The sequence below is a fragment of the Triticum urartu genome, chromosome 6, assembly GCF_003073215.2.
Source record: "Triticum urartu cultivar G1812 chromosome 6, Tu2.1, whole genome shotgun sequence".
Taxonomy (NCBI): domain Eukaryota; kingdom Viridiplantae; phylum Streptophyta; class Magnoliopsida; order Poales; family Poaceae; genus Triticum; species Triticum urartu.
The window spans coordinates 36371612-36385367 of record NC_053027.1 but is presented as its reverse complement, the minus strand read 5'-3'; the positions used below and the strand labels follow the sequence as shown (position 1 = coordinate 36385367).

General features: G+C 47.2%; 1 protein-coding gene and 1 long non-coding RNA gene across 6 annotated transcripts; one reads left to right on the top strand and one right to left on the bottom strand.

Moving 5' to 3' along the window:
- Nucleotides 1–5251: 5251 nt before the first annotated feature.
- LOC125513410 lies at nucleotides 5252–12172 on the bottom strand. 5 transcript variants are annotated; one of them, XM_048678532.1, is made up of 13 exons: nucleotides 11850–12172; nucleotides 8793–9040; nucleotides 8589–8643; nucleotides 8116–8243; nucleotides 7885–8035; nucleotides 7532–7796; nucleotides 7366–7447; nucleotides 7202–7268; nucleotides 7028–7085; nucleotides 6863–6944; nucleotides 6358–6621; nucleotides 6072–6251; nucleotides 5252–5953 (listed from the first exon to the last, which is right to left on the bottom strand). In XM_048678532.1, exons 1-13 carry the CDS (start codon nucleotides 11854–11856, stop codon nucleotides 5597–5599), a joined length of 1944 nt encoding a protein of 647 aa, XP_048534489.1. In that variant the 5' UTR covers nucleotides 11857–12172; the 3' UTR covers nucleotides 5252–5596. The 5 variants fall into 5 exon arrangements, with proteins under 5 accessions (XP_048534489.1, XP_048534488.1, XP_048534485.1 ...); XM_048678531.1 differs by lacking the exon at nucleotides 11850–12172 and adding an exon at nucleotides 10627–10922 and having other exon boundaries at nucleotides 7532–7778; XM_048678528.1 differs by lacking the exon at nucleotides 11850–12172 and adding an exon at nucleotides 10627–10921.
- LOC125513411 lies at nucleotides 5840–9349 on the top strand. Its single transcript, XR_007285906.1, has 4 exons — nucleotides 5840–5980; nucleotides 6048–6158; nucleotides 6597–6693; nucleotides 8771–9349. It is a non-coding gene; the product is annotated as an uncharacterized LOC125513411 (long non-coding RNA).
- Nucleotides 12173–13756: the final 1584 nt, after the last annotated feature.

Here is a 13756-nt window from a genome sequence, read left to right as displayed (position 1 = left end):
GGGTTGTTTTTTTCCCCCCCGGGGGGGGGGGGGGGGGGGGGGGGGGGGGGGGGGGTAGGTGCGCCCCCTACCTCGTGCCCTCCTGGTTGCTTTCTTGACGTAGGGTCCAAGTCCTCTGGATCATGTTCGTTCCGAAAATCACGTTCCGGAAGGTTTCATTCCGTTTGGACTCCGTTTGATATTCTTTTTCTGCGAAACTCTGAAATAGGCAAAAAAAGCAACAATTCTGGGCTGGACCTCCGGTTAATAGGTTAGTCCCAAAAATAATATAAAAGTGTATAATAAAGCCCAATAATGTCCAAAACAGGATATAATATAGCATGGAACAATCAAAAATTATAGATACGTTGGAGATGTATCAGAGACATTAATTCAAAGCACTTCCATTGACCCCCACAACAAATACAGAGGGTTGTGAGGATCTTCTCTCAACCCGTACCTTACCGAACTACTCACACATGGAGATCAAATAGCATGAAGAACACATCATACAGATTGATCGATAATATGTCTTACAATGGATGCCATGTGCGATGCATGATTACAAGTATGATCTATTGGAAGATGAACTATGATAGTGATGGTGGCTATGGAGATGGAAATGGCGGCGACTATGGTTGATGGAGAGGGATGAAGAGACTCTGTTATGGCTTCGCTCCCAGATGTCTTGTTAACATTTCGGCCTCGACCCCTTTATAAAAGTTGTTCAAGTGGACGAGAGGCCTCAGTTTCCATGCCATATGATATGAGTGGTCATGGTCGTATGGAACACTGTCTTTTGCTCTATGGCTTCTGGTGCGCCTCCTCCTGATTTTTCTATCTTCTCCTTCTCTTCTTTCCATGTTCTCACTTGATTTTGTCCATATTTAGCCCATTTTATGTAGAAACACATCAAAGAGTGAATTTGTGAAATCCTTTGCATTCATTGTTAATTAGTGGCAATATCAGAGCGAATATCTCTCTTTAAGTGAAATATCTTGTTTTAAATAAAGGGTGAATGAGTGTAAAAATATCACCCACCACCTATTTTCATCAATATGTGCTAGTGCTTTAACTGTGTGGAAGAGGACCAAGAAAAAGACATCAAGGATGTTGGAGTATTTGACAACTAGTGAAAACAAGTGATGTGCTCCTGAATGAACTTTTAACTCATGTCAGTTCAACCTTTGAACTGTTAACTCGTGACTGTTGAACTCTAAGTGTTGAACCCGTTGAACTATTAAGTCATGTGTACTGATGTTGGGTGGATGAATGAACTAGTTGATGGTGATCTAGATTGTTGATGAATAATGCATTTTTCATGATGATCTAGATTCTTATGGAATGGTGCATTTTTCATGTTGACATAGCTTGTTGATGAATGAAGCATTTGACTTGATAATCTTGCTTATTGATGAATGATGCATTTTATATGATGATCTTGCTCGTTGATGAATGATGTATTTGGCATATGGTTAGGGTAATCCAAAACCATTTGCCATTTTTCATCGTCGATGACAAAAAATATGGTTAGGGTAAAGCCAAGACCCTTTGGCATTTGTCATCGTAAGATGGTTAGGATAAAGTCTAAATCTTTCGGCATTTTTTGTCATCGTCAATGACAAATATGGTTAGGGTAAACATAATACCATTTGGCATTCATCGTGGTCATCAACGACAAATATGGTTAGGCTAAATCCTAAAACACCATAGCATGTCAATATCAAAAATATATCTGATAAATTCAACATCAAAAACAAAAGGAGATATATGATAATTTCAGTAGCACAAATTCTGATAAATTCAACACCAGCATCATTTTTTATAAACTTAGTATGACAAATGTGACATTACAGCATAGCAAGTTCAACATCATAAATTCATAAAAGCAACTTCATACATCACAAGCATACTTTGGCTCCTCCAAAATACATAAGGGTCAGTTCTTATTAATAATTAGGCTTCTAAAAAAGTTAGGTTGGGGTTCTAGAATAAGCCATGGAGGAGGCAGTTTATTTCCACATCCAACAATAAGCCCCAAAAGAAATAAGTAGCCTTGTAACAAAATAGGCCGGGCTTCTAGAATAAGCTATGGAGGAGGCATTTTATTTCCACATCCGGCAATAAGCCCCAAAATAAATAAGTACGCTTCTAAAAAAATAGGTTGGGCTTCTAGAATAAATCGGGGAGGAGGCAATTTATTTCCACATCCAGCCATAAGCCCCAAAAGAAGTGGCCTTAAGTCTGATGGCACATGAATTAAAACAACTTTTACATTTCACTCATCACAAATTCCCTTGATCCTCTTAATATTGCTCTTGTTCACCTCCCCAGCTTGCAACATGTCAACAATGGCATGCTCAAGCTTCTTTTTCTCCTGCTTGATCTCATCAATACCTTCAACTGTTGTTTTCTTTCAATTCGTAATCACATCTGCTTCAGCAGTCTGAATGTGCTTCAACTGCCTCTTTCTTCAGCTCCATGTTTTCCTTCTCAATCTTTACCCACTTCTTCCTGTGCTTGAAGAGCAATCTTCTCCTCTTCACTTACCCTAAGAAAACTTCTCATAATTCTCCTTGTGCACCTTTTCTTAAATAAATGCAAAAACTTCTTTGGCATCCTTAATGATCTTATTGTATTTTCTCCACTTGTTGCTTCTTCTCTTTTGCTAGCATTGAAATCCGCTTTGCTTGAGCAAAATTGTCATTGATTGTGCCTTCCTTGGCCTGCTCATACATACCCCAAATCTACTTCACATCGGGCCATTCTAAATCCAACCACTCCACAACACCACAATTGTACCCATTATGAAAATATCACAAGGCAACATTTAACTTGTGGCACTAAAATGAAATAATTCTTTCCGCATTGAATTTGAATAATAAATTTTCAACATTACAATGTAAATACAATGAGCAATTCTTTACGCTGAATAGAGTTCGGTCTTTAATCGACCCACTTACAACACAAAGCTTGGTCATTAGTAAACAACTATTTCAAATGACACCAAACTATGTGCATATGAGAATTTGTACTGACCATTTTTCACACACTTATATAACACATTAAACAAAGCATTTGTACTAACTAACTAACATATCCATGTGCACACTAATAAAAAGATGTATGCGCACACGATTATGAATAAGATTGAGCTACGTGCACAAAAGTAATGAAATGGAAACAAAATACTCACACGTGCAATGCAGCCATAGAACCTCTTGCCAATGATCATGCCTTCCAATGCAACGAGTCTCTCCGCCGACAGCTTATAGATGCAAAGCACTTATCCCGTACCCACACCACACCAATCCAAGCCATCCGTTGTGACTGGACACTAAAAGAGCACGAACAAGCAACAAAAATCAAAGATTGAAGTCAAATCAAGCTCAAATAGAAAAATCCACACTTCCAGGAACCCTAACCCTAGTTCGGAGAAGACTAACGTAGGGCTTGTAGCCATGTTCTTCCGAGAGCGGCATCACAGACTCTGAGCTCATCTCGCCATCATTCCACGGGGCCATGGTTGCGGCGGTCGGTGGCGATCCTGCTCGGGTGTCGGTGGTGGCGATGGTTGAAAGGACCGAGGAGGAAGAAGGTTGCGCCGGGGAAACGGAGTGACCGAGCAACTATTTGGTTGGGCTAGATAGCTAAGAGCAACTCTAGCAGACCCCGCATCCCGCCCCGACCCGTAAAATAACCGCCAAAATGCGGGCTGAGGTGGAAAAACCCGCCCGATCAGACCCCGTATCCCACCCTGGCCCGCAAAAATTTTTAGGGGGCGCGGCAAAATCCCACGCCCAACCCGGGAAAACGCGGCTGCGGTGCCCTGCATATAAGAGGAAGCGGGTGGTGGGGGGACATTTCATCCCGCGCTTTCTCCCACTAACCACCTCTCCTCTCCCCTCTCGCGCCGCCGCCGGCCGCCGCCCAAGATTCCAGCGACCGCAGCCGGCAGGAGCACGCCGGAAGGCCGCCACGCGCACGAGGCCTCCCCCTCCCCCCTTGCGTCAGCGGGCCGCCGGATTTGCAGATCTGCGGCAGTTCATCGCGGGCCACCGGATTTGGCTTTTTCCGGTCGCCGGTTGCTGCCCCAAGCTATGGAGTGGTCAGGGAGCCTCTCCCGCAGCCCAGGCAAGGGCGCATCACCGCATGCAGGTGCGAGTTCGTCCGCCCGCCGTCGCCGAAGGTTTGCGGGCATGGACTCGTCCGGCCGTCCACCGGGCTCGGCGCTCGCGCAACGTCTTTGTGGCTTGCCGATGCCGCTCATAGAGTGCGACGACTGCACGCGGAAAATGCTGCGGCTCACTTCGAGCATGCCGAAGCACCCCGGATGAGTGTTCTTCAAATGCGAAAACGACGGGGTACGTGCACTTGCGGTAGCTCGTTTCATAGCTCATTCTTTAGTTCGATTGCGGTAGCTCACTTTGAGCTTCTTTTGTGTAGGACGAAGGATGCTCATTTTGGTTTTGGGAAGGCCAATACATTGATTTGTTGATAGAAAGAAATTTAATAGATGTTAGTGCACTCCTTGGTACAATTGAAAGCAATGATGCGGCTGCATGTGCAACTAGAGGGGAAGCAACGTCTACTTCTTTGAAACCAAAGATGAAGAATGAAGAAAGCAAGATCAAGAATCCGCAGATCAACAATGAGTGCATGGAGAAGATATTGCTTCAACTAGTGGGAGCAGTTATGGAAGTTGGAAATATTCTGAAATGCATACTTGTGGTTCTTATTTTCTTTGGTTTTGCTATTCTAGCCAAGATTTGGTGATATCTTTTGTATCTAATGTTGTTGCAAAAGCAAAGAAAAACATCATGCTAGATCAATTTAAGTTGCAAATCTAAGTTTTGCGGGCCGGGTGGAGCTGCGTCAGATCAGAACCCGCAGAAGCCGACCCGTAAAAAAACATATTCCACGAATATGCTTTTTTACGGGTCCATTATACGGGGTCTGCATCTGTGCCAGCCCGCGCTGACCCACAAAAATGATTTTGCGCGAACTGCAAACGCATTTTGCGGGACGATGGGATGCGGGGTCTGCTAGAATTGCTCTATAGGGCATATCGTCTAACGATCGTTACCCCGTACCACGTGGGCGTGGCAACCTGGTCTCATTGTCAGTTATCTTGTCAAAGCACGCTTAATCAAGATTTTAGTGGTTCCAGCAAAAAAACTTACGAGAAATGGTGGGCCTCCGCAAACTGTTCGCGATTCGGTGGTTTTTTGAGAAAACATGAGCTGCGATGATTTTAGGCAAAGAGAAAACATAGTTGTGTTTGCAAACTCCCTTCAATTCTATCGAAAACAAGTATATCTGCCTTAAATTCCACATGGAAACACAGGGGAAAACTACATTATCCCATTTCCACATTATTGAAACTTTAAAACCGGTCGATGAACAGAAAATTATGCTAATCACAGTTAAAATTTGTCCCCCTCCCCCTCCCTGCCTCAGCCACTCACAAGTCACAAGTCACATCACACGACCGCTATAATTTTTCTCAGAACCATCCTCTGCTGTCAGGTCAAAGTAAACGCAGCGCCAGGGACCGACGATCTCCTTTCTTTCTTTAAGATCTACACTTCACTCTCTCACTCGCCAGTCGCCACTACTAGATCAGCCTGAGCTGCGGCGGCCGTCTGGCCCCGCCGCCGCCGCCGCCCTGGTACGGCCCGCAGAGGAGCTCCATCTGCGGCGGCGCCATCGCCGGGGGAGCATGGAGCGCCTGCATCGGCCGCAGGGGGCCGGACGACGGCATGTCCCGGAGCCGGCCGCTCTGCCACGCCGCGGCGGCCGCGCCCTCTGCCGCTTGCCTCGGCTGGTACTGGGAGAAATGGTACTGCCACATCTGCTGCTGCTGCTGCTGCGGAGTCGGCGCGAACTGCTGGAGCTTCATGGCGCCCTGGCTCACCGGCACGCCGGGGTGCGGCGCGTAGCCCGGGCCGCACATGTACTGCTGCATCTGCTGCTGGGCGACATCGGTAAACAAGATCAGGTGAGACTCTGTTAGATCAGAGCTAAGATGACTGCATTTGCTGACACTTCTATTTGAACAAGTTCAGATATAAAATGTGCAAAGGGAGAACCTGCTGGATTGACATCACGGGCGCCATATTCCCTCTGCTGCTACAAGGGAGATGCGAATACGACTGATACGGCGCCGGACCACCGCGGTGAGTGCTGATCATCTGGGGATGTATATACTGAACATACTGTGGCCCGGAGAATGCTGCCGAGGTGGGCAAGTTCATGAAATCGTTGCTGACCTGAAAGAAGCAGCATGCCATGTCAAGACTGAAGACAGAACCACAGAAGAAACTGGACTACTGGAGTAGCAGCAGTGCTGATCGAAAGGCGGTTATGATCACAAACCATTGCTTGCCGACCAGGAGCCATGTCGCAAACCCCGATAGAAGGCTGAGCTGGGATCCTTGCGTCGAAATGCATACCATTCTTATGCAAGGTGGAGCCGCTTGGAGAGCTCGAAATGCGGCTGCGTGATCTTTCCTGGGCGATTACTTGGTTTTGCGACGCCTTATCTTTGTCCAAATGGTTTTGGATAAGATGACTCACATAGGCATGGGTAACACTTCTCTTCCATGTCTTTGCAGGACCACCATTTTCAGGAAGGGAAAGCTGTGAATAAAAAGGATGTATTTGTCAGCTCAACAGCCAAAGTGTTCAAGCTTGGCATTTAGTTATGTACAGGTAAATCCTTTCAGGAGTAAGAATATATATATAACTTGAGCAACCAACTTGGCTATGATTTTAGGTGTCCCATAGATAATTGAGTAGCAATGTCGCAAAAAAAAAAGAAGATAATTGAGTAGCAGGGCCAATTTGTTTCACTAAAATTAGAGTTGATAAAATACTTGACCTTGTCATTATTTGCAATTGCCCAGGCAGTAGTAATTTCTTTGCCAGATATTGTGCATGCACCCAATGTACTTGAAGAGGGCCTGTAAAACAACAGACATTAGCGCTCTTCTTAACAGCTAAAAAGAGTGTAGGAAACAGTGTCAAGTTTTAGGCAGCAACTTACTTTTTCGAAGACCCAGTTGAGGTACAAGGTAGCGGAGCCTGGATTGCAGGCATAACTTCTGATAGGGATGATGTAACAACAGATTAGCTAACAAGTAATAGCAGCATCGCCAACATTTTAGTAGAATCGCGTGTCATAAAATAACTGTCGTGGCATTCTGAAAATAGGATTTACCTTTGGCACTGCTATTCTCATCTTTTGTTCTATTATGTGCCACAAAACCAGATTTATTGCGATTCAGCTGTATAAAAAACATATTGTGGGGAGTTCATGAAACATTCGGACAAAATGGAAATTACAACTGTACTTTCAGAGAGCAAAAAGAGAAGAAGCAATACCAGCCAGTGAGGAGTCTCCTTCTTTTTCTGGTTAGTTAGACTTAGACTACCATCAAAATGTGCCTTCGGCTTCTTCGAAGCGCTGTAAACAGAAGTAAACATGAGAACACTGTCAACAATGTGACAAGGTAAGAGAACCGAGGACATCCAGGAAGCAATTCCCCACCTTTTATTCAAGGACTCTTTAGGTGGACTTGGCGAATTCACAAAAAGTCCGAGAGAAAGGTCCTGTATCTTCCCATCTTTGGGAAAATCAGGATTTATGCTGATGCGAGGAGCACCTAGAGCAGGATTTAGTTGTGGAACACTAGCAGTAGCAGTTGGTTCCACTTGTTGATCTGCGCAGGCAGACTGCGTAACCACGTTAGCATCAATTGGCAACAAAGTTATTTTGTCATCCTCCTTGGTAGCTCCTGTAGGAGTAATCACACCTGAATTACAATGCAGCATATTACTCAAACTGTACAGCCTCAGTTATTAGTATGAAATAGGCATAAACAGGAAAGAGTGAAGATCAACCTTCTGAACAAGAAGTTGAGGCAACATTTGTGTTTGAGATATCTTGCTCCGTCGCCATGTCGGCTGCTGGCTCAGAAGGCGGGGCTATTTGGGATAGTGCTAGCAAAGTATCAGCAAGCACTTCCTCCTCCTTGGTGAAAGAATTCGATGGCTGCAAGAAACCCATAGTTCACTTGCAAAGTCTTGGATTATGGCAAAATGAAGAGCAGTTTTCAGACAGGAGATACATACCATGGTCTCATCGGTTCTTGTTTCACGATCCATCTGAAAAATCTGAGCACTGATAGCTGAAAGATGACGCCTCTTCTTGGCATGCCGCGGCGATGAAGGAACAGTCTGACCGACGCGCTTGATTATGGCTGAAAGTAGAACACTCATGATTGAAATTTGAACTTGGTGCTTTGCCAATTGTTGCTTAAGAAATCATCTAGACTGTGGATGGCCCAATAGTAGAAACACTAACATCATTAGTACATTCAGGGGCCAGCTAAGTTAGATATGCTATTAAAAATTGTTACTACTATATTACTTTGTAAAACCACCAGCATTGTTGTTGGTTAGCCATCATCAAATCTGAGAACCATCAGCCAGAGATGGTCCTATGCTAGTATATGCAAATGAGTAGGTAAAGATGGAAAGAGAAAGGGACAAAGCTGTCCCTGTTCCCAGCTTTAAGAGACACCAAATGCAGCGATTAGTGGTACCTGATCTCAATTTCCTAGGAACCGGCGGGTCCACAGCATCACAGCCCTCAGCCACCTTTGAATTTGCAAAACGAGAAACAAATTAAGCTGTGCATAAACAAATACAGGAGGCAAATGAGTGGACCTTTTTCTGTTGTTTGGGAATAAAATGATTGAATGAGCTTCACTTCACTTCATTTCAGGGAAGGCAAAACAAGGCATCACCTTTCCAAGGGTCCTCGGCCTCTTCCTGATGATCAGGCTGCTGCTGCTGCTAGGAGTGGTGGCTCTGGTGAGTGAGGAGAGGACTGCATCGTCGTCGCGGCCTCCGTCGGAACCTTCTTCGGCCTCGCAGCTGCGGTTGTTCATGTCGCTGTTGGTTGATCTCCACTTCAGGGGCTTGGGTTTTTTCCCTTTCTTACGCTTGAGCTCGGCGATGTGATCCCCGCCCTCGCTCTCATTTATGTTGCTGTCTGGAAATAGTGTTCAGAGGGGAACTGAGATTAGAAAGGTAATCTGATGGAATAGCCGTTGTCAAGCATCATGATATAGTAGTGTGCAAGGCCGTACTTCTAGTACAGTACTTGTTTCAGGTTTTTAAAGCTATTATCCCCCTTAAAAAATAAATTAATTTTTAGACAGAAAATAAAAGAAATTAGATGCACCAATGGCTTGGAAATAGCAGAAACTGCTGTACAAACTGTATAGTGTGTGTTGCAAGGACAAATTCCTGGAAAAAAAAGAGGAGAAACAGAAGACTGTGTGATGGTTCTGTGTAAAAATCTGCAACTTCCTTTGGCATGAAGTCCAGATGATCCAGAAGAAAAGACCAGAGCAGTAAGGCTTGTATGTTTTGAGAGAGAAAAAATAAAAAATAAAATCGAATGGTCGCCGGTGGGGGGGAGATGCCCTAACTGAATCAACTAAAAGGCCCCCCAAAAAGCCAGGATAAGAGCAGCAAAGTTAGATAGGAGGAAAAAGAATAAACAGAATAATACTATAGGAGAAGAAAGCACCCAATAAACAAACTCTTTTTTTTTGCAAACCATGCAGGAGAACTGCATGTCAAAAAAAATAAAAAAATAAAATAGTTGTAGCAGAAAAAACAAACTCTCAAGGGACTCTAGAAAGTACTGTATTAGCCGAAAAAACAAGAATTGATTTCCTCCCATTTACGCCGTATCAGCGCCGTTGATACACAGCCCACGACGGCCAATTTCTGTTGCGGAAAAGGACGACCGGAAAGCCGAGGGCTAGCGTGGTACGTGTGCACACATCTCCCTACACGTCGGCATGCAGTAGGTGCCAAGCGTTGCGGCCCAAGGCCACAAAGCCACAGGCCACAAGCCAGAAGCGAGCATCACGATATCGACATCGATATCTCCGGGAAATTTCTTCACGGAGGAGATCGGAAAAGGCGGCACAGGATATGGATCGCTAAGCGGAAAAAGGCACGGAAGTTTTGGTTCCTTGTGGCAGTGGGAAAAAGATAGTCTCTTCCCAAAATTGTGCAGGCTGAGTTCCATTGGAGAACCAGAATGGAGCTCAAGTTGATCAGGAAATCGATTTGGAAGCAGGGCTGTGGAGAATTTTGGTTGCCGTTCGGTGCTTGGTGCTGGGAGCTGGTGGTGGTCTCCACTCTGCGGCCGGCTGGCCCCCCAAAGTACACGGTGCTCATCTAGTTCTAGGCAATGATTCCGGCCACGAGTCCGGCTGGTTGCTAACGCAAGAAAAGAGGCTAATTTTCCAAGAAAAGAACCTTAAAACCAATCACAGAAGCCCACTGGCCACAGTGGTTCTGTTCTGGCAGGAGCAGCGCCCCACCAGCACACCATCCACCTCCAGAGAGAGAGAGAGAGAGAGAGATTGCTGTTTATAGGGGGAGAAGATAAGGGGCATTTTGGGGAGGACGAGAGAGAGAGAGAAAGCAAAGCAGCAGAGTTTGTTCACTGTAACCATCATCTGATCTGATGGAGAAGGAGTAGGCCATTGGGGCAGTGCGATGAGATGAGAGAGGAAGCTGGGAAGAGAGCAGAGCAGAGGACACACACACACGTACCAGCGGCGGCAGGGGGAGGCAATGAAGTCGGCGAGGAGGAGGAGGACGAGGAGCCGCTCCTTATCACGTGCCGCCTCGTGACCCCAACCACCGCCGCCAGCCCCTTCTTCTCCCTCCGGCCCTCGTCCTCCATGTCCACCACCATCCAAAAAGCTCACCCCCAAAAGCTTCTCCTACAAATCCTCTCTCTCTCTCCTCACACTCACACCTACACGGACATACACACGGCCAATGCGTCCATTAGCATGGAAGGGGGGAGGAGAGGGGGGGGGGGGGGGGGGGCAGAGGGGGGCTCTTTAATAAGGAGGGGGAGCAAAGTGAGTGAACAACAACTTTGTTTCCTTTTCTTTATGGGTGAGTGAGAGATAGTAATAAAGTGAGTATGGGCCGGGCCTAGCAGCGGTTGTACTACTTACTAGTCGCCGTAGTAGTGGTGCGGGACTGGGACAAGGAGACAGGCGTCCCAGAGGTCAGCAGCAGCGGTACGATGGAAGGAAAGATTGGGCGGATAGAAGACGAGAAAAGGAGTGAGCCAGCGAGCGAGCTGCTTGCTCCTGTGAATGATGAACGGGGAAGGGAGGGATCGGATGCCGGGAAAGGCGGAGAAAAGGAGGAGGGATTCTCACTCGCTTTCTTGCCTGAAAACGAAACCCGGCCATGTAGCATTGGATTGGTTGATGGATTGGATGGATCTTTTCTTTAGCCCCAGGAATCCCACCCCAGAAAGAAAGAGAAAGGGAGAGGAATATGGCGGCGGTGTCTTTGCATTGCGCAGGCAGCGATCGATCGATCCATCGACCCCTTCTCTTTATCAGTCCAGATCCGAATTAATGCGGAAATCTCTGCTCACTTAATTCTTCCGAGTAATACTCCAGTACTAATGTAATCGCCATTAATGAAGGACGGGAAATCTCTGCTCTGTTTTGGAAGCGAGTAGTGGGGGAAATGCGGTGCGGCGATGAGACGTCGATGGGGACGGCTGCTTGGGCCGTGGATGGATGGATGGATGGATGCTTGATGGAGAACACAGGGAACGCAGGGTTTACCCTGAATTAATGGTGGCAAGCTGGAAAACACGGAGGTAGTAACGGCGAGAATCGACGGGAAAGGCACGGATTAAGCGGAGGGAAGAAACGGAACGCACCCCAGGAAACACGAACCAACTGTTCAAGTTCAACCAAATCAAGAACGTAATCAACGCTTGTGCTCGTACGCGTACCCACCTCGCATCGCGTCGATCGGCGCCGCCCCTCCTCGCGCCGCGCAGAATCCTCCCAGCAGCGGCGGCGGCGACGGCGGAGGCAGCAACGGCGACGGTGGCGGCCGGAGGAGGAAGAACGGCGAGCAGAGGATGGAGAGGAGAGCGAGCGATCTCTGTATGGGAGGGAGGGAGGTGGTTGCTTGTCTGGGGGGGGAAGAGGGGGGGGGTAGTAAATGGGTTTAGGGGGGGGGGGGGGGGGGAGGCCGGGGGGACGTCGGCCCCTTTTCGCCGTGGCGTGGGCGTGAGCGGAAAGCTGCCGCCGCGAGCGCCCCCCGCCTGGACTGGACTGGACTGGACTGGCCTGCGCTTGCCCTCACTATAAATCCTCTCGTAGGCTAGGCTCGTAGCGCTCTCTCTCCTCACATGTACTGCGTGTGCGCGGAGGCGGACGGACGGCGGTGATTGGCCCGCCGCGATATCTCCGTCCCTCCCCTGTCCAGTCTACTCCATTCCCCACTTAAACACTCCTACTGGCTACAGGCTGCAGCCTCTTGTGGGTGTTTCTGGTGAAGACTTTCTATTGCTCGCTGCCGCGGCTGCGAGAAAAGATATGGCGATATCGGCAATTCAAGTGCCGCCAGCCGAGGCAGTCAGAGTCTAACTGCGTACGGGCAAGCAGTGCAGATCACGATGATGGCCTTCATTTCCTTTCTTCTGCGCCCCACCCGCCATTCAGTCAGTCAGAAACTCAGACTCGGGACATTGTAGTAACAAGTTCGTTTTTTACTCGACTGAAGCACACTAGGTGAAACAAAGATGACAAACTGTTGGGAAGCAAAATTCCTGTCATACGAGTCAATAAAGGCGAATTTTAGCATGATCCCTCCTGCCTCCCCTTCCTCTTACCTTTCCTTTTCACACGAGAGGTACGCGTTTACAATAGATCCGAGTCATTGATTTGATTAAGTAATGGTCAGATTAATTATTATCTTCTTACCTACAGTGTGAAAAGATGGGGTAAGAGGGAGCATGTTGAAAGTACTCGTTAATAAATCGTCAGGCCAATCCTACACCGTTGATTCGAGTGTTTCGACCCACGCTTGAGAGAACAAGCAAAATCCCCTTCTCACCTTTTTTTTTGAAAACAATCCCCTTCATACGCGAGTCAAAGGAAACTCCAAAGCCAATCACCAAATGGACATCATCAACTGTTCATGGACAGCCCGATACCAACCAGGTAATGGTGGGCCAGGTAAAGAGAGAGATGATGGAGTGGAACACATGGACTATGTGGACAATAGCCCATGTAATAGTGGGCCATGTGGACATCCATACTACCTTCTCGAGCCTTCCGCCAGTCTAGTGCCAGTTTGTGAGGTTCCGGCCGTCCAGACCAGGTGAGGACAGTTTTGATGACCACCGTTGGAGGATGGCTGAAATTGTCCGCGCGGTCAAGCTTGGACAATTTGCTGACCCATGTTGGATTTTTCCTACCTCTCTCCCGAATCAATCCCCAATCCCTTTCCTCTCTCCTACCTCCAACCCCTTCTCCGCCGAGGTCGTCATCCACCGCACCTCCCATGTATTCTCTGTCAGCGCCATTCGTGTTGGATCCATGGCCCGTCCTGCTTCTCTCGATGCGGCTCTCGGACCACCGCGCATGCCGCCGTTCTCCACCACATCGCCGGCGAGCCCAAATCCCCGTCATTCTCCGTTGTACACCTACTCAAATATTGCCCAAATTATGCTCCTCCATCCCCACCTCGTTGCCATTCTATGCATATGTCTATGCCTTAATAGAAGGGGATTATAAATTTGTAACGCCCGGATAATTAAGCAACAGTAATCCCACGTTAACGATGCCACGTCACTTCGATTACTGTTGCTAATCTCGCGTTAGTTCGAGACCGATTCAAATTCAAATTCAAA

Excerpts from the sequence above, each read along its gene's own strand:
- LOC125513410 (XM_048678528.1), bottom strand. The coding sequence starts at position 10,771 with ATGGTGGTGGACATGGAGGACGAGGGCCGGAGGGAGAAGAAGGGGCTG. Across the intron at positions 8,036-8,115 it reads CAAGAACCGATGAGACCATG|CCATCGAATTCTTTCACCAA; the intron begins GTATGTATCTCC and ends GGTTTCTTGCAG. Across the intron at positions 6,945-7,027 it reads TCAACTGGGTCTTCGAAAAA|GCCCTCTTCAAGTACATTGG; the intron begins GTAAGTTGCTGC and ends GTTGTTTTACAG.